Source organism: Perognathus longimembris, chromosome 14 (assembly GCF_023159225.1).
Source record: "Perognathus longimembris pacificus isolate PPM17 chromosome 14, ASM2315922v1, whole genome shotgun sequence".
Classification (NCBI taxonomy): Eukaryota; Metazoa; Chordata; class Mammalia; order Rodentia; family Heteromyidae; genus Perognathus; species Perognathus longimembris.
In genome coordinates, this window is record NC_063174.1 from 43920740 (window position 1) to 43940810 (window position 20071).

The 20071-nt window shown below is 44.6% G+C and overlaps 1 protein-coding gene across 2 annotated transcripts in view; it reads left to right on the top strand.

Moving 5' to 3' along the window:
* The first annotated feature begins 769 nt into the window (after positions 1-769).
* Positions 770-20071, top strand: part of Adck1 (aarF domain containing kinase 1) — an 81882-nt gene continuing 62580 nt past the window's right edge. The window contains exons 1-3 of one of the 2 annotated variants that reach the window (XM_048362133.1): positions 770-838; positions 7877-8022; positions 10455-10538. In XM_048362133.1, coding sequence (XP_048218090.1) covers positions 7888-8022; positions 10455-10538 — 219 coding nt within the window. In that variant the 5' untranslated portion in view covers positions 770-838; positions 7877-7887. Of the gene's footprint in view, positions 839-1060; positions 1076-7876; positions 8023-10454; positions 10539-20071 lie in introns of those variants that run through there. The other variant, XM_048362134.1, reaches the window with a different exon arrangement.

Consider the following 20071-nt stretch of genomic DNA (forward strand, 5'->3'; position numbering starts at 1 on the left):
TTCATGGTATGTGACAGATTTTTTCCATGTTGAGGGTAGCAATGATAAAGAGGAAACATACCACAACACCATGAGGGCTGTAGCCATTAGAGTCCTACAGGAAATGGCATGATCAAAAGTTAGTTACATGCAGATTATTTAGAGCATGGCCTACTTAGAAGAACTAAAGAAACCAATTTGGGATGGTGGGGAGTGGGGTAGGAAGCAGCTGAAGACTAGCAATAACAGGAAGCTATCTTCACCCCTAGGTCTAAGGCGCATTTGAGGTCATAGCAGAGGTTCCTAGACAGAAGCTATGGCTCTGTGAGACCTGAGTTCAAATCTCCATGCTGGCAAAAAAAAAATAAAAATCTAGTTGGAAATTTAAATAGAATTACATTGACTCTGTCTTCCCCCACGAAGGAAAATGTCTCCAAAAGGCATCTTACACATCCACCTGTCAGAAATGGAGGTCAACACCTGATAGACTCACATGACTGAGACTAACCTGCAAAATGCTTACCATTTAACTCACTGGTTATTTGTTCTACAAAACACCTAGGAATGAAACCTACAAATCCACAGCTGCGTCCTCCACCCAACAGGAATCTATGACCTAGTTGGAAGGGCTGGAAAACAGTTCTGGTGTTCTGCAGAGCAAGAGCTGCGAGGCCCCTGGGGCTCCAGGGTTAGATAAAGGTCAAAGGAGAGAGCTGGTGGTTCTGGACCGGCCGCCCTAAGCCCGGAACTACAAATCCCAGCAGGCCGCGCGGCACCGGCTTCCCCGAACAGCCTGGTGGCCTGGACACCGTTTCCTGGGAACTCGGGGACCACGGGGGCCAGCGGGACAGCAGTCGGGGTGAGCAGGGGCGGTCGGCGGGAGGTCTTCACTGGGGCCGCGCGGCACATGGAGCGCCGGGGGGCCACCGTGCAACCTGCGGGGCGGGGGGTGGAGTTGGGCAACGGGGAGGGAATCCCGAATCCCAGCGGTGACCTTGTCACCTGGGCCCAGCGCGTGGCCCCAGGGCTCAGGTGACTTCAGTGACCCCGCCCCAGGCCGCGTTAGCTGTGGACGGGGCTCGGTGCGTGCACCCAGGTAGCAGGAGCTGGAGGAGGGTGCCCGGTGGCTCCGCTAGGAGCCACTGCATGCTGGGAGCCTACTGGGGCTGAGGACTTGGTGTGCTTCTGAACAGGTGTGTGTGTGTGTGTGTGTGTGTGAGAGAGAGAGAGAGAGGAGAGAGAGAGAGAGAGGAGAGAGAGAGGAGAGAGAGAGAGAGAGGAGAGAGAGAGAGAGAGAGGAGAGAGAGAGAGAGAGAGAGAGAGAGAGAGAGAGAGAGAGGAGAGAGAGAGAGAGAGAGAGAGAGAGAGAGAGAGATCCTGACACCCTGGCACCCTCCGCTTGGGCTTGGGGACCAGCCCCAGGCCACTACTTACCCTCAGCACCAGCAGGAGTCATGGGCCTCAGGATCAGTGTGTGGAGTCTGTCTGCAAAAGAGTTGGCGCAGCTCTCGCCTAGAGTGAAATGACATGTACTTCTGCTAACTAAGAAGACATTCAACAAGTATTTATTGGTTGCCCCGGATGCACTTGGTGCTCCCTTGGATGCCCAGGAAATTCATGAGTGAAAAAGTGTGCAGTCACAATTTTTTTTTAAAAGCATTTTCTGGTTGCCATAGTTCTGAAAGTGTAGAGTTTGTTACTCCACAGAATCTGGACCCCTTCCCTCTAAATCTCTAGTTGTGGGATGGTCTTCCAGGGCTGGTATGGGTACCAAGCATATTTGCAGGTCTAACCTGGAGATGCTGTTGGTCTGGAGTATGTTATTTGAAAACTACTATTCTACAGGGGGAAAAATCATTTCAACTCTTCCCACCTGGCGAAGTGCCTTGTCCTTGTTTGCCAGTCTTCTGTTGCTGTAGCACACGTATACATATTACTTTACACACTATTAATTCTCCCCAAATGACTTTATACACAGATTTTCACAGCCACCTACACATATGTCAGTTATATCCTAATCTGTTTTGTTTCATTATTTACTTTGGCCATTAGACAATGATTCTTATGGATGTAAGATTTGACCTCACATCCTGGGAGAATTTGCATTTGTTTTTTGATGGCTAAGCCATCCGAGCCCCTTCCCCTCAAAGGGTGGGGGTACTGACTTACCTGGGATTCAGATTTGCCTACCCTTCTTCTCTCCATTTGTCTTTCTCCCCTCTCCTTGCCCCACTTTCAAGCTGCTTATTCCTTTTGTCCTTTTGGTTGGAACAGATAACATCTAGATTAAAGTTCTGACTTTGTCACTTACTAACTTCTAGGCCATATTTCTTTGACGTGCTTATCTGTATGTAACTGATAGCAGTTTAGTATTTGGTTTCCCATTTAGCTCGGTTCTGGGGATGGATATCAACTTCCTACCTATGAACTTGATATTATGACCCATAGGGATATTTTCCCTGGTTCTAACAGCACTGTCAACTTGGTAGAATGGAATGGATTGTCTTAGTGGGAAAATATTGCTTGATCTTGACCTTTAGTGACCTAGGGTGTCCTATTAAAGAGACCTGGTGCCATAAGTGGACAAGGGCTGAACACTTGGAGTGGGAAGGTCCGGTTCAATTGGTTACTCTGCCATTGTACTAGCCAAGCACCTGGGTTTATCATTCAACCTTGGCTCTGTGGTTTCCCAGTTTATACCTGGGAATGATGAGATTGGTTTCTCGTTACTGGTTGCATGGGATACTAATCAGATGAGTGTAAAAGGCTCTGTAAAAGTTAGTTATTGCTAGTAATATTTCCTAGTGATTAGGTTTTAGGCTTTTGCTGGCCTCAAGCTCCCTTCAAAGGTGTACACTTATATGGAAGATAACTCAAGGGAAAGTAAAAAAAGGCAAGTAAACAGAATGGGGCAGGGATTCATTAACAAAAAGTTTAATAATGAAAGGTGCTTTTCATTGACAGACATATTTCATGCCTGACAGGCCTTTTAAAACAGCCTGAGGGAAGCAGTTCAGTTGCATGTTAAAGACTCACAGAAGCCATAGAGAAAACTTCAGTTCCAATCTCTGTAGACACACTTTGGCTTCTATATCATCCATTTTATGTATTTCAATTTCTACCTCTTTTATTACTGAGGACATTTGTTTGAGGGGATGATTGCTGTACTGCAACTTCCTAACCCTGAGGTGGTCTCAGGGACGGGGGTGGTCTCCATGGATCAGGGGCAGGTGCAACTGGAGGATGGGGTCTTCTATATGGAGCAAAGCCTGAGGAAGTTCTGGGGTGGTGGTGCAGAATAGATTTAATTCATTTTTATTATTTTTAATTGTACAAAGGGGTTTCAGTTTAACAAGTCAGATGATCAGTACAATGCATCATCTTTATCAGTGCCACTGCTTCCATTATTCTCCCCCGTCTTTTCCATACATGGTTACATGATTCCATTTTCACATGTATATGGGGACTGGCAGCTCCAGGTATGTGTTTTTACTTAGGGACCTCATAGGTATAGTTGATCTATCACTAATGCTTCTAGTTTTGGGAGCACTAACTGTGTGATAGACTAGGATTTGGCAAGTTGTAATCTGGGGCCAAATCTTGCCAGGCCTGTTTGCTTGAAGGAGGATATATCTGTCTTTTAGCTGTGCCATAGAGAGGTGGTCACCACCAGGTGGTTGTGTGGGACAGGTATCTGGGTCAGCCAGAATTGGAGGAACTGGGAGAAAGTGAGAATTGGACACTGCAGGGTGACTAATCTGCTTCTGACATGAGAAAAGTAAACCTATATTCCAAGTGGATGGTGAGGTCACGTAAAACTATTGAATTTGCTATACGTTTTTTGCAATTATTTACATTAATTCTTCCCTTTGCACCTATTGGAGGAGGCAGATAGAGGGCCAGATTGCTAGAGATAAAACCAGACTGTTAGAGATAAAGTTGGATTCTTAGCCATCATTCACTCTGTGCCACCTTCCCCATGTGGGCTTCTCTGGAGACCCCACTGGAAGCTCCATGAATCTCCCTCCCTGGGGTCATCAAGAAGGAGGGTGTCACTTATTTCCACTAATTAGAGACCGGAGAGTACTAGTGCTGTTTATGTAGTACTGGAGCCTAACCACAGGCAAAGAAGTCTTCTCTTGGAGGCATTCAGCCCAATTACAGCAGGGGCCATAGGGATGAATCTCCATCCCTGAGAAAAGGAATAGCAAGAACAATAGAAGAACATTTCTTTAAACATAGCACACAAATTAGGAGGTATAAATAGCTTCCTATAATGGTCACTCTGGAGTGAGAAGTAGAAACGCAGGAAGTCTTATTAATGCCTCCGTGACAAAGTATGAATGCTGACTTATTATGAGGTCTGTGGTGGATCACCTCTGACCTGCTTTGAAGAAAAGTTAGAAAAGATCATGCTAATCCAATTCCATGAATTGAGTATGATGGGTACAGTTCAAGGACTTGGAGCTGGCTTTGGTGGCTTAAGCCTGAGGTCTCAGCACTAGGGAGGCAAGCAGAGGAGGCGAGAGAATAATGCTTGGTTGTGTAGGTCAGTCTGGGTGATATGCAAATCTATATCTCAAAAGAAGGAGAGGAGGGGAGGAGGGAGGAAAAGAGGAAGGGGGAGGATGGAGGGGAAAAGGAAAAGAGAGAAAGAAAGAGGAGTGCAGGGGAAGAGAGGATGAAAAGGAAGGAGAGAAGGAGGGAGGGGAAAGGGAAAGGATGGGAGAAGAAGGGAAGGGAAAAGGAGAAGGGGAAATGGGAAAGGGGAAAAAGGTGAGAGTGAGAGAGAGAGAGTGATTGAGAGAGCAATTGAGAGAAAGTTCATAATTCTATTGTTGTTCTAGTAGGACACTTAGCAGAGTCCTCTTACTAGAATGTAAACTCCACGCAGGCAGGACTCTTAGTCTGTTTTGTTTATTAATGTATAGCAAGCATGTGGCCTGTGTTACATCGGTAACAAATACCTCTTGGTTGATTAATATTCACCTTCAAAAAAAAGAGGGAGGATGTGTCTGACTAGGTTCTTGTATCCTGGCAGAAACAAAATAGAGGGTGAGCTGAGCCTTTTACCCTTTTAACAGGAAGTACTACAGGATGAGGCTGTAGACTGAGGTGAAAGGTAAGGTTAGGTATGGATTTGCTAGGAGATTAGGCCTGGGATATGCAGAAATTCGCTGGGAACTAACAGGGCAGGTGTCTGTGGTGTGTTTGTGTGTGTGTGTGTGTGTGGGGGGGGGGGGTGGTCCTATGCCAAAGCTTAGCATTGGAGGAAAAGATAATGAGAATAATTTTTTAAAAAACGAGTGACAAGGGATCAGCACCTGTGACCCTTGAGTTCCTATGCAAATGGCACCCTGCTGAACATTTTACATGGCTTATCTCATTGGTCACCACCCTGTCAGGTAGATACTGACATTAGTGTCTCATTTGATGGGAAACATCACTAGGTTTAGAGAGATTTAGCAGTTTGTCCAAGGGCCCTCAGGTTTGGATGAGGTAGGCTCAAGGGCGCCAGAGTGCATGTTCTTACCTCCTACTCTCTTGTTTGGAAGGATTATTAAAATGTTGGCCAAATGAAATGGGAATAGAGAGTTCTTCCTAAATAAAGAGAAATGTAAAGAAAAGAAAGAACTTGTCCAATGCAAGGTTTTAACTTGTTTTCTTTTCTGTCTTTATTGAGCTGTCCTGTGGGTATGCAAGGGAATGATTGTGCATATGCACTAGGAGGAAAGATTGCTCCAATCAAATTAATTATCATGGCAGCACCTCATGTACTTACCCTTTTTGTGTGTGTGTGGTGAGCACACTTACAATTGAATTCTTTGTTAATTTCAACTAAATGATATAGTGTGAAATATAGTCACCACCTTATCCATTAGAACCCAAGAACTTCTCTCTCAATGAGAACTTTCTACTCTTTGACTAATGCCACTCCATTTCATTTCACCCCTAGTAACCAACATTCCACCTCCAGCTTCTATGAATTTGACTCTTTTAGATTCCACATACCAGTGATCATGCACTATTTGTCTCTCTGTGACTTAGCATAATATCCTCCAGATCCAGCTATATTGTCACAAATGGCAGGGCTTGTTTTTTTTTTAAATGGGTGAATCATATTCCATTATATAGTTATGCTAGAAATGATTGTAATCATTCTTGGGTAGTGAATACAGTCAGCTGGGCTGAAGAGGGGGAAACCTGCTTTTGGGGAATGTTTTCAAGGATTAAATGTGAACACATGAAGCATCTCTATTAAAAATAAAATATTTAGAGGAATGAGTCACAAATATGAGCTTGTGTAAAAGTCACCTATTATCTTACTAGAACACAGATTCCCAAGTCTCCCTCAACTCCCCTCCCTCCCCGACTTGGTAGGCCCCAGGGTAAACTCGTGGCATGGTGATTTTGAAATGGCACCAAGGCTGATGTGCTTCCAGGCATTGCTCTGAGCATGCATTATAAACACTGGGTAGGAAAAGAAGAATACAAAGGGAGAATAAACAGACTTGGAAAAGTGCTAAGTCTAGGAAGAGTAAAGAAATGGGAGAAAAAGGATTGGGGTGTGGCTCAAGTATGAGGCTCTGATTTCAATTTCCAGTGCTACAGTGGGGGATGAGGGGAGAGAGAGAGAGAGAGAGAGAGAGAGAGAGAGAGAGAGAGAGAGAGAGGGAGAGAGAGAGAGAGATACTGAGCAGAACAGAAAGGGAGCATGGAAAAATGTTAAGTTTAAATATAAATTCGTAAGTTAAACGCAAACATAAAAATCAATTGGATGTTATTTATAGAACACAATATAAAATATAAATTGAAAGTAAGAATGGGAAGAGATATATTTTGTGAACACTTAGAAGAAGAAAATTACCTTGTGGCTATGAGGTCTAAGTCAAAGTAGATATTTTATTTTGTGCTGGTCCTGGAGCTTGAGCTCAGGGGTTGGGCACTTTCCTTGAGCTTTTGTGCTGAAGGCTTAGTACTCTACCATTTTAGCCATAACTCCACTTCGGGCTTCTTTTGGTGGTTAATTGGAGAAAAGAATCTCCTGGACTTTCCCGCCTGTGCTGGTTCCAGACCATATCCTCAGATCTCAGCCTCCTGAGCTGCTAGGATTACAGGTGTAATGGCTTTTTTTTTTTTTTCCGGTGCAGAAGCATTTTAATTTTATGCAGGCTCATTTGTCTATTCTTGCTCTTATTTTTGTGCCTGTATGTTCCAGAGTTTTCCTGTAATAGATGTTACATGTAGATCTTTGATTCACTTGGAGTTGGTTTTTGTACAGGGTGAGAGTTAGGGGTCTAGTCTAGGGGTCCATCTCCTATGTGTAGATAGCCAGTTTTCTTGGCACCATTTGTTGAAGAGGCTGTCTTTTCTCCAATATATATTTTTGACTCTTTTTTTTAAATGATCAGAGGCTGTAACTGTATCTTATTGTCATTTAGTAGTAGCTCTGATATGGTAGTATATCATGTATTTTTATTTATTTATTTATTTTGTTGGTTGTTGGGCTTGTACTCAGGGCCTGGGCGCAGTCCCTGAACTCTTTCACTCAAGGCTGCCATTTTGAGCCACAGAGCTTCAGGTTTTCTGATGGTTAATTGGAGTTAAGAGTCTCATGGACTTTGCTGGCTTTGAATCATGATCCTTAGATCTCAGCCTCCTAAGTAGCTAGGATTACAGGTGTGAGCCACCAGTGCTCAGATCATATAGCTTCTTGTTTATCATTGCTATCTCTTGAATGTAAGGTCCATGTGGACAAGGACCATTTTTTCAGTAGGTATTATCCTGTTTTATAAATGAGGAAACCAAGGCCTGATGAGATTGAGAAAATGGCAGAGTCAGGATTTGAATCCTGGATTAACTACTAAATCTTTCTCAATTTCCCTTTCTACTGTAGGGCCTGGGGACATGGCCAGAAAGGCTGTCAAACTTGCGTCATGGACCAGTGTGGCTCTTGGTGCCTCTGGTGTGTACTTCTACAGCAACAAGTACTTGGACCCTAATGACTTTGGCGCTGTCAGAGTGGGTAGAGCAGTTGCTACGGTAGGTTTTTCCCCTTTAAGGAGTGTCATGGGAACTATAGTACTACTTGCAGGTAGGCATGCTGCTCCCACTTGTATCTCCTATGTAGAGATACATGTGTGCCCTGGAACATGCCCAAGCTCTTTCTACACATCTGCATTTGTCATAGATGTGTGTGCTCATAACCCTTCCCTCCTATACCTTCAAGCTCTTCTGTCCTGCAGCTAAACGGAATGGTGTCATGGGAGATCTCTGCTCTAAAGCCTTTACACCATTGGATCTGTGTATCCTAATTTCATTGATGACTTAGCGAATGCTGAGGAAAGATGACTTGGTAGAAAAGAGACATGGCAGATTAAATTCTACCTATAAAGTAGATCTTGCTCCAGTGAGCAGGTGTGAATGTTCTGATGCAGGCCTCAGAGGTGGAGTGTTGAGGCCTTGAACTTTGAGAATTCCTTTTGATCCTTAAACTGATAGAGTTAGATATTTGACCATTCAAGGTTTCCTTCAGTGGGTCAGTAGCCACATCGTTCTGTGTCATCGTGTTGTCTTAACTCTGCTCACAGAGGTTCTCCCAGACATTGCCATACAATTGCCCCATTGGTAGTTAAATTGTCATGTGCCTCATGCTTTCTCTGCTTCATATCTCTGCCACCGGTGAGCTCATCTCCCTTCCCCTTGACGTGGAGATACATCAAGAAAGATGCATCTTGTTTGGGTTGTTGTCTAATTCTTCAGTACTTAAACATTATCAAGTGTTCTCGTGAGTCTGGCTCAGAGAAGGGGCTGCTGACAGAGTGCCTATCCTCAGGGTGAGCTGAGTTATAGGCTGTGGGATATAAAACCATCCACAAGTGTTTACCAAGTGCTTGTTTTAGTCCCAGTGTTATAATTATGTGCTTTGAGGGTAGAAAGAAACTGTCTCATTTGACCCAGCTTTCAAGGAGTCTTTGGTCACAGAGCACACACATGAGTGGTTAAAAAGCATTTCAAAACCATGCACCTGTCAAGCTTGCTAACTGTGGGCAGACATACAGGTGAGTGGTCCACATGAGTGTCCTGGGGGAAGCTGACTTTGAATGAAACCTTAGAGATTGAAACCTTAGGGCTGTAAACAAGGGAAGAAAATATCAGCAGTGCTTTATAAACCAGCTACTGTATAAGTTCTTTGTGTGTGTGTGTGTGTGTGTGTATGTGTGTGTGTGTATGTGTGTGTGTGTTTCTGTGGGTCTGTGTGTGTGGTAGTGGGGTTTGAACTCAGGGCATCATGGGTACTAGGCAAATGCTCTGCTACTTGAGCCATGCCTGTAGTCCTTTTTAGTTTTAGTTTATTTTTCAGATAGGGACTTGTGGTTTTTGTCCAGGCTGACTTCAGACCATAATCCTCCTACCTCTTGCCTTCTGAGTAGCTGGGATTACAGGTGTGCCTTTAAGATGCACATTCTTTAAAGGGCTTGAGCCTGACCATCCCATATCCTGCTCATTGAACAGATTCTGCTGGTGACTGGTGTTCAGTAAGTATACATTGGATGGAATTATGCTTTGGGCAGTGCAGACAGAGATAGGCTCTTTAATATAAATCTCCCTAAGCTCCTTAATTTTCAGTGTCTCAAGGGAAGTTTGGGTTCGATAATCCCCAAGACTCTTCCATGCTAGAGATATCTTTTTGTTTGTTTTTGTTTTTGTTGCCAGTCCTGGGGCTTGAACTCAGGGCCTGAGCACTGTCCTGGTTTCTTTTTGCTGAAGGCTAGCACTCTGCCACTTGAGCCACAGTGCCACTTCTGGCTTTTTCTATATATATGTGGTGCTGAGGAATCAAACCCAGGGCTTCATGTATACAAGGCAAGCAACTTTACCACTAGGCCATATTCCCAGCCCCCCTCCCCCCATGCTGGAGATATCTTGGTGCCTGTAATTTTCTGATTCTCCAAGGAGAAGAGATCCTCTCCAGGAGTTTTGATCAGAGGATCCAGAATCAAAACTTGGGCTTTTAGGATAAATATAACAATAATGTTTACTTGTGATACAAAAAAAGCAGAAGTTTGTCTTAACAGCATTCATTCAACTCACACTTATTGGGCATCATCCAGTGTGCTTGGGGTTCTGGGGTCACAGAGATGAACAGGAAGGACTAGCCCTTATGCTTACAGATTTTACATTCAGATGCCCCATAGACGAGGAAACAACTGTGCAAGAAAAGCTTGAAGGGTGGTTAGTTGGGATAAATAAATTGAGAGTTCCTGGTGCATAGGGGCAACTGGAGATTGGGCCCCTTGGAAAGATGGCATTTGTACAGAGCTCTGGATGACAGGAAGAAATCAGCCAGGTTAAGATCTGGGGGCTCCTTCTGAAGACCTAGCAGCCCATGTTGGGGGCTGCAGTTATAAGACTTAGGCAGAGGAGTAATAGGTAATGTCCAAGTGCTAAACTTTCCTTCCTTTGGTTCACAGACAGCTGTCATCAGTTACGACTACCTCACCTCTTTGCGGAGTGTCCCATATGGCTCAGAGGAGTACTTGCAGCTTCGATCTGAGGTAAGGGACCAATGAGATCTGTCTGGGCCCGGGCCAACTCTCAGCCAGCTTCCTGTGGGCAGAGGCCCACTTCCTCCTTCATGGAGGTGTTTCGGTGCTGTGAGTGGGGCTGCCCGACCTGCATTCAGCTGGGTTTCCTATACTGAAGTTATTCTTGGGAGATGCTGTTGGGGGGGAAGCCATGTATGTTTCCAGTGAGGGAAACTCAAGAGGGATGGAGGTTTGGTTCCTGAGATAACTCAGCAGGCTTCTAAACTGCTTTGTTGGGCCAAACCCACTTGAAAGAGGTTAATTGCTTCCCTATCCTCTAAAGTCCCTTGGGGACCTGTTGTAGGGGAAGTGGTGCTGTGGACCCCATGTGCCCTCCCTCCCCTTCCCTGGAGCAGATGTTAAGCTAGCCGTCCAAGCTTGCCGTTCTGAAAAGTCCTGGGTCAAGCAAGAAGGCATTTTTGCGTCACATAGGTTGAACTTGAGCTTAATGACATCTACTTGCTCATTTAAAAATTTCTTAATCCAAATGTCTTTTTTTGTAGTTAGTTTGTTCCAATCTGGGTCCACATAGGAACATGTATTATATTTGGCTGACATTACCTGAATATTTAAAAAAAAATCTACAAAGCCTATTGCATTTAAGTTCTGTAACATTTCTTCTACCTTTCTTTACTTTTTTTTTTTTTTTGGTGCTGGTCCTAGGGCTTAATTGAGGGTCTGGTACTGTCCCTAAGGTTCTTTTGTTCAAAGAGCTACAGCTCCATTTCTGACTTAAAAAAAATAATTTATTGGAGAAAAGAGTCTCACAGACTTTCCTGTTTGGGCTGGCCTTGAATTGCGATCCTCAGAGCTTAGCTTCCAAGTAGGTAGGATTACAGGTGTAAGTTGACGATGCCTGGCTATTTTTTTTTTTAAAGCTATTTTCTTGATGAAGAAACCAGATCATTCATTTGGTGTGGAAGTTTCCACATTCAGCATTTGGCTGATTGCATCCTTAAAGTGTTATTTAATGGGAAATACATTCAAATGATACACAATTCAAAATACATAATATTTGAAATGGTCAGAATGACCCTTTTACCCTTGTTCTTCAGGTGCCTACTTTTCCTCTCTGGAAGCAGTCATTATTTTTTTGTGTATCTTTCCAGAGCTATCTTCCTATGTGAATATAATCACTATGTTTTTATTGCTGCCACAGATAATAGGTACATGTCTCTGAAAAAAAAATTGGAGGATCTCAAAGTCCTTATTTCTGAAATGTAGTGCTTCTAGCCCCTTTCTCTATCTAATCAATGTGGTGATCTTGGCACCCATCAGTGTGACTTCTCTAGAGATGTCTGAGCCACATTGGAGGAAAGGCCTCTCCCTGCCTTTGGGAACCTGCAGAGCAGATGGTCTATGGATATTGTAAAGTTGCCTGCCAACTTTTAAGTCATCTGAAAGACAGTGGTGCCCTGGCTCCTGGAGAAGCTGACAGCTTTGGGGGATGTGTGAGGAAAGTACAGGCTGGCATTTGATGAGAGGGCAGCTCGTGATGGCTGGACACACCAGATAACAGGATGTGTAGACTGGTTCCCAGGAATTGTGCCTGGGAACAGGGATCTGGCTGGCGAGGAAAAGCACGAGTAAATACTGCGGGAGTGTTTTCTTCCATTTGAGCGCTTATCCCTTCTTGTCATCGTGACCGATAAAGGAGTGAGTGAAGGAAAATAAAAAGCCATCCCTATCTCACCTGTCAAGCCAGCATCTATCTGTAGGTTCCAGAGAATGTCAGCCAGGAGACTAGTGCATCAGGTAGTGACTTCGAGAAGCACTTTCAAGGTTGACACTGACAGGCTGGCTCAGTGACTCAGCTGTGATTCAGCTGTGAAGTGGGTCTGGGGCACTGAGACACTTAGCTTAGTAGCTGAAAGTCTTAGGAGAGAGGACTCTGGAGAAGTAGGCTTCTAGTGCCCAGGATGCTTATAGACTGAGATGGATGTGATCTGTTAATGGTAATGCAGAAGGAAGTCTGTTGGTTTAGGTGCATAGGCAAATGGCTGGTGGCAAGAGGACAAGTTGATTCTAAAGAGTTGGAGTACTGGTATTTGTTAATTTTTGTAGCTCAGAAGTCATTCTCATTGTGGGGAACCATAGTTTTTCTTTGGGGAGCTAGCTGCCTTATCTTATACACGTACCAGATGAGATTTAGGTCGGATTCAACCTACCTTTGTTTCTTAGGCAATTTGGTGGAGTCCTTTCTTCTGGCCCTAGAAATGGATTCATTGATGGTTATTGAGCCATTTCTAGCCAGTGAGCAAATATATGTGTGCATGCCTACTCATGCCCACATGCAGGATAAATAGGTCAAAAAGCTCTGGGTTTATACTTAAATCTCCAGTTCTAGTTCAACACCAGAGCCCTTAGCTTTCTCCCTTTCTTTATGTCATTTCTTTCTCTGACGGTGAGACCTGCCTCTTACTATCTACAATATTAACTAAAGTAGGCAAGACCCTAGAAGCATAGGGGAGCAGAGTGGCCCCTTAGATGGGAGAGGTGAATAAGGTATTGAGGCTGCATTTGGAAAGATACATTGGATTGAGACATGTACCACTGAGGGCAACATGATTTTTGGCTGAGGTTCATGGGCAAGACATTGGAGATTGTCCATAAAAAACAGAGATTACTTAAGTGTTACTGGAGGATAAGGGTACGGGACAGTGAAGGGGCAGGTCATAAAGGGACCGGAGACCAGATTATACCACAAAGTGAGAATCATGGAAAATTCTGGGGCATAGATTTCTTATGGCTTCAGGAAGAGCCTGAGAATGCTTACTAGTTACTGAACATCTTTTCAGCTTCTACTGTTTGTCAGGTAATGGGGAATGGAGTTGGGGAAAGAGATTACAGAGAGGAAGGAAAGGAAGAGGGAAAGGGGAAAGGGGAAGAAGGAAGAGAAGGAGAGGAAGAGGAAAAGGGGTGGGGGATATTGTTGGTTTTTTTCCTTAACCAAAGTCATGATGTCGGAAGGGCCTTGGCCTTGACCTTCATCTTTGAAGCCTTTCACCTGGCCTTGTTATTGAGCAGAGCAGGCCACTGGGACCTGTGTTATAGGGGCCTCAAGTCAGCAAAATGTGTGTGTAGATATTACACACACAGTTAGTACAGTTATTACAGATACTACAGTTCTTAATATCTGAATTGAGGGGCTGGGAATATGGCCTAGTGGTAAAGTGCTCGTCTTGTATACATGAAGCCCTGGGTTCAATTCCTCAGCACCACATATATAGAAAAAGCCAGAAGTGGTGCTGTGGGTCAAGAGGTAGAGTGCTAGCCTCGAGCAAAAAGAAGCCAGGGACAGTGCTCAGGCCCTGAAGCCATGCCCCAGGACTGGCAAAAAAAAATAAATCTGAATTGGGGTGGTAATGACTTTCCTTGACTGAGAAGGAAAATGAACCCAGGAGATGTAGCACTCTGCCAGGTAGAGATCAGAGACTCGACCTTGTTACTGATAAATTTTTGAGCAACAGTATGTGGTACTGGAGCAACTGGACTTGTTGGACTTGACTTTCAAATTTGGTGGATTTTGTTCAGCAGAGGCCTCTCTGGAGGAGCAGGAACTCTTTAATTGGGTTACAGATCCTTTGCACATGCAATGTTGGTTTACCTGGTGAGGGAAGTCAGTAGATTTCCATGTGTTGTGTCTGTCCCCCGGATCTTGTTCACTGTTTTCATTTGTCATCATGGGATGTTTGCCTGAGAGGACTCTGCATGGAAGTGGAAAATTGAATCCTTGTTATCTTGGTGACTGGCTTTCTCAGAGTTTGTGATAATTTTCCCCAGGAGCATGAGCTGCATATAATGTGCTCTGGTTAGGTCATCTAAGGATTGGTCTCCTGGATTGGACCCAATGCCTTCTCTTTAGCTTTCTGTGTACCCAAGCCCTTCAGAGCAATGTGAATCTGTGCAATTCTCTGCAGGGGTTCTGACTTCAAAGCCTGTCTGATTCCAGGAGTGTTCTATAGGAATTGGAAATTCCAATTCTATTGGAAATCTTAGGCCTTGGCAGGGTCTGGGAAACTTAATGGGGCCACTGCCTTCACTGAGAATCCTGGAGTAGGTGGGGTGGGGAAATGGGCATATGGATGTGGTGTGACTGGAGCTTCCCTGTGGAGACTAGGCTCACTGGGTAGTGAGGGCCTAGACAACCAGAGAAATACTAGTTTGTTACCCCCTTGCAAGGCCTAGGCTTGTCAGAAGCCTCGGCCTATGTCCAGTAGTAGCATCATACTGTTTTGTCATATCTGCATATACCTTCTATCATTTTTAAACATGAAACTGGGCACTGGTGGCTGTAATCCTAGCTACTCAAGAGGCAGAGATCTGGATCATAGTTCAAAGCCAGCACAGGCAGGAAAGTCTGTGAGACTTCTATCTCCAGTTAACCACCAAAAAGCTGGTAGTGAAGCCGTGGCTCAAGTGGTGAATCACTATCCTTGAGAATAAAAGCCAGGGGACTATGCCCAAGCCCTGAGTTCAAGCCCCAGGAACAGCAAAATAAACACCAACAAAAAGAAATATTTTAGACCTAAGAAACAGTATAAAAACAATACATTGACAATCCTTGTTCTCATTGTCCAATTTCAGAAATAATACTTCATTTATACAATTGTAGCCCTGGGTACTTCTTCCCTGAGTTCAGCCTTCTTTATTTTTTTCTTAATTTGATTTAAAAAAATTGTTATTTTGGGTCTGGGAACGTGGCTTAGTGGTAGAGTGCTTTCCTAGATGCATGAAGTTCTGGGTTCAATTCCTCAGTACCACATAAACAGAAAAAACTTGAAGTGGCGCTGTGGCTCAAGTGGTAGAGTGCTAGCCTTGAGCTAAAAGAAGCCAGGGACAGTGCTCAGGCCTGAGTTCAAGCCCCAGGACTGGTCAAAAAAAAAGTTATTTTAAAGACGATATACAGAGGGGTTATAGTTATATAAGTCAGGTAAAGAGTACATTTCTTTTTGGACAATGTTACCCCTTCCCTTACTCTCTCTTAGTTTTTCCCTCCCATACTCAGCCATGAATTGTATAGTTCATTTTCAACATAGGGAGAGTCAAGTGAGATTAAGTCTTTAGTGGCGATTACCATTATTTCCATTTTACAGATGAAGAAACAAGCACAGAGCAGTGAAGTGACTTGTGAAGGGTACACAGCTAGTCCTGTGTTTATTACTTTCCTGTGAGCACCATAACCTCAAACTGAGTGGCTTAGGAGAGTAATCTGGAAGCCAGAAATCTGAAATCAAAGTACTAACAGGATCATGCTGTCTCTGGGGGCTCTTGAGAAGAATCTTTTCCTACCTCTTCTAACTAATGGCAGCTCTAGCCATTTATGACTCCATCACTCCAATCTCTGCCTCTTGTCTTCTTTCTTATGGGGACATTTGTCCTTGGACAATCCAGAGTGATCTTTTCTGAAAATTCTTGATTACATCAGCAAAGGTCTCCACCACAAGTTTCAGAGATTAGGATGTGGGTATTATCTTTTTGGTGGCTTTGATTCAACCCATTACAGAGCTTGGATTCAATCCCACAAAGTACAGGGGCCCGTGACCATCTGCATCCTGAACTCTCAGGGCTCCCTTAGGCCAGCAGTCCACAGATTGTGGATTTGCTTATAGAATCAGGAAGTTTGGGCCACTTGTCAGGCCTTAATTAACCAGTATTCTCCCATGTCTCTCTCTTACCTTAATGTGCCGGGGGCTGGTGTGTGTGTGTGTGTGTGTGTGTGTGTGTGTGTGTGGCCACAGGGGATGTCAGGACAAACTCTTACCAGTGTGTCCAAGATGTGTTTCTTGTACCTCTTGTTTCCACATTGGGAGCCACAATAGAGGGCTGTGATGTTACTGAGAAGGTTGATGGCATGCTCTCATGTCTTGGCCCCAAGCAGCTATTTTCTATTAAATTAAAATCCACTCAACACTCTTCCTGCATAAGACTACCCTCAAAGTTACAAGGAGACTTTTTAATAGACTTTTCCTTGTAGGACCATGAGATGTATGTCCAATTTGCAGAATAACGTCAATTAAGCATACAAATAAGCTGTTGGCTAACAACAATAGCACACTAGTGGGACACTAATGTAAGGCAAGGTGGCCTCAGAACTGGAGTACTGCCTCTCCCCATCTCTCCTCTTTTGCTAGCCTCCCCCTCCCCCTTCCCTCCCCCCCCCCCCCTCCTCCTCCTCCGTCCTGGGGCTTCAACTCTGGGCCTGGGTGCTGTCCCTAAGCTCTTCAGCTCAAGGCTAGCACTCTACCACTTGAGCCACAGTGCAACTTCTGGTTTTCTGGTGGTTAACTGGAGATAAGAGTCTCATGGCCTTACATGCCCAGACTAGCTTTGAACTGCAATCCTCAGATCTCAGCCTCCTGAGTCAGCAGTGCCCGGCTTCCAACTTTTTTCTTGTGGGGCAGATCTCCTTCTGATGTCTTTGTGCTGTGTCTGGTCATAGTACAGATTTTTTTTTGGCTTGGGGTTGGACCCAGGGCCTCATGTTAGCAAGCATTCTATCTAACTGTCCAACTCCTATCTTTTTTTTTTTTTTTTTTTTTTTGGTAGTACTGGATTTGAGCTCAAAGGCTAATGCTAGGTAGTTGTTACACTTCTGAGCTGTACCTCCAGCCCTATTTTGCACTGGTTATTGAGATAAGGTCTTGCTTTTTAAAATAAATTTTGGCTAGGCCCATACCTAGATCCTAATCCTTCTAGTTTAAGCTTCCTGTTGCAGCTGAAATGGCTACCTCACCCAGCTTCTTCTGTTGGGATGGAGTCTGGTAAACTGGGCTGGCCAGAACTCTGTGATCCTCCTGATCTTAGCCTTCCAAATATCTGGAATGGCAGGCATATACCACTACACCTAGCTATTAGTTTAGAAGGGGTCTCTCAGACTTTTTGCCTGGGCTAGCCTCAAACCATGATCCTCTGCTCTCCATTTCTGGAGTAGCTAGGATGATAGGTATGAGCCAGCTCCAACTTCTGTTCTTGAGAAGACAAGAGGTAAATAACAATTGATGGAACTCACAGGAGCTGCCTCTACTCCAGAAGGTCAGAACTCTTGTCTGGCTTGCTGTTGTCTTTGTACCTTTAGAGCAGTCATGATACACAGCAAGAGCAGTGTACACTTTACAGTGAACCAGTGAGGGCAGGACACAATGATCACACTTCCTGTGAAGTGCCCTGAAGGAGATAAAATGATCAAGGTGTGTTCATAAACTGCTTTGTTGAGTGGCAACACCTGCTTAAAGATAATTTAGAAAAGAAAAAGGAAAAATAAAGAAAATACAGCATGGGACACAGAGCCACTGAAGTGGGGCTGGGAGAGGCTCTGATATTACTGGCTTTTCTGTTGGATCTAAAGAGCGATCCAAGAACTGGGGAGGTGGGGGGGGCAGAGGATGAGGGCATGGGGAAGGTGGAGGGGGCTGCTAGAGGAGGAGGCATGACTAGCTGTGTAGGGCTAGTGCAAATTGAAAACATGGCTCTGTAGGGAAGCCAGTCTCCCCTCCTGGGGCCCGCCTGCCCCAACCACAGAGGATGGGAGCTGCTTCATGCTAAGAGTACTCAGGATCTGTTGTGGGCGTGGTGAGTTCTCCACCATGTTGCTTTTTGAGGGGGATGGAATCTGAATGGCACCAGCGTGACCCTTACCCTCTCCATACCTATGCCAGGCTCCCTGCAGGGATGAAGAGCAATGACAGAACACAGCCTCCTTCACCTATGTGCCCAGCTGCCACCTGGGCATAGAGCAGCGGAGTTCGTAGGGCAGAGGTGGGAGGTTCTGGAGAGCCAAGAGGTTAAGGGGCTGGGAAGGGCTGCTGAGAATCCATGCTGAGAAATGGATCCCCACCAATGAAGGTTTCACTTAGGAAACACCAATTCAAAAGTAAAATCAAGAATTTCAAGCTGGGTGCTGGTGGCTCATGCATGTGATCCTAGCTATTCAGGTGGGTGAGGCGTGAGGATTGTGGTTCAAAGCCAGCCTGGGTAGAAAGGTCTGTGAGTCTTTTATCTCTAATCACCAGGAAAATGGAAGTGGCGCTGTGGCTCACAGTGGTAGAGTGCTAGCCTCGAACAAAATACTCAGGGGCAGTGCCTAGGCTCGGAGTTCAAGCCCTCTACCAGCACATATGCAAAAACAATCTATCTCTCTACGGAAAATTCCGAGTATAATTAAAAAGCACAGAGAATAATGAACCTTCTGCCTGGCACCTCAATCTAAACTATGTTGCCATAATCAGTTTATTTGTTCATCTGTTGCTGAAGACATTTAAAATAAACTGTAGAAGTCATGGCATTTTACCTGCAATTTCAGTATGCCTCTCTAATCACTGACATTTCTCTAAATAATCCCAATGTTATTTTCACAGGTCATAAGATTAACAGGCATGCTTTCATCCTTTTCCTCTGTGTGGACAGTTGTTCCTCAGACATCCTGCTGATCTTCATAGTGCCTCCTGGCTTTGTGTCTAATCTTGTCTTCTTTCCAAGAGTGATGGCTTCTTGCCTGCGTCTTTCAGGGGTTTGTGTTTTGGTCATTCTCATCAGCATCCAAGAACTCATAGCCATGAGGAAATGGAAAAGGTCCCTTCCAGTCCTACATGCAGGCCTGTGGCCTGAGCAAGCAAGCACAGCGGGGAAGGAAAGGGAAGGGAAGAGAAACTGGCTGGCTGGGTATATTATTCTACTTGGTTCCCCCCCCCCTTTTTTTTTGGTCCGTAATTACCATTCCAGAACTGCCCTCACTCTTCGAACCACAGAGCAAATGCGGAGAACAAATTAATTATGCATCTCCGTACTGGGTGTGATTAAGGGGCAGATGGAGGGAAGGGTTCTCTTCAGGTTTTTCTGTCAAATAGGTTCCCAAGTGGAGGCTTTCGAGACCCAAGTGTATGTCCTGGGCTCCCCTGGGACACACATCTGGCTGGGTTGCCCAGTCACACCAGCTCATTTGTTAGAATTTCAGGGGTACTTAATACCTCCCTAAGTCATTGCTGGTGCTTATAATTCCACTATTAGAAAGTAATTCCTTTGGCCTAAAATTTGGTTCCTTATTAAAATGCAAGTCTCTTTGCCAGCTGTTTAGGATGTTTTATTCATTAAGCATTCTCAGCCACTAGAACTGCCCCTCCTATAACCTTTCTTTTAGGATTGCTGTCTCTGAAACACAACCTATATTTGGAATCCCACCCATTCCATAGAATGCGGCCCTGGGTTGGTTGTTATGTCTGTAAGAAGAGAGGCAAAGGAGCTCCTTTTATGATTCAATATTCCCTTATAATCACACAGGTTACCGCCATAAGGAGTGCCTTTTTGTGTGTGTATGCCAGTATGGGGCTTGAACTCAGAGCTTGGGTACAATCTTTTAGCTTTTTTTTTTCACTCAAGGTTGGCCCTCTACCACTTGAGCCACATCTCCACTTCCAGCATTTTGGTTAGTTGGAGATGAGTCTCATGGACTTTTCTCCCTGGGTGGCTTGGAACCACAACCCTCCGATCTCCTGAGTAACTAGAAT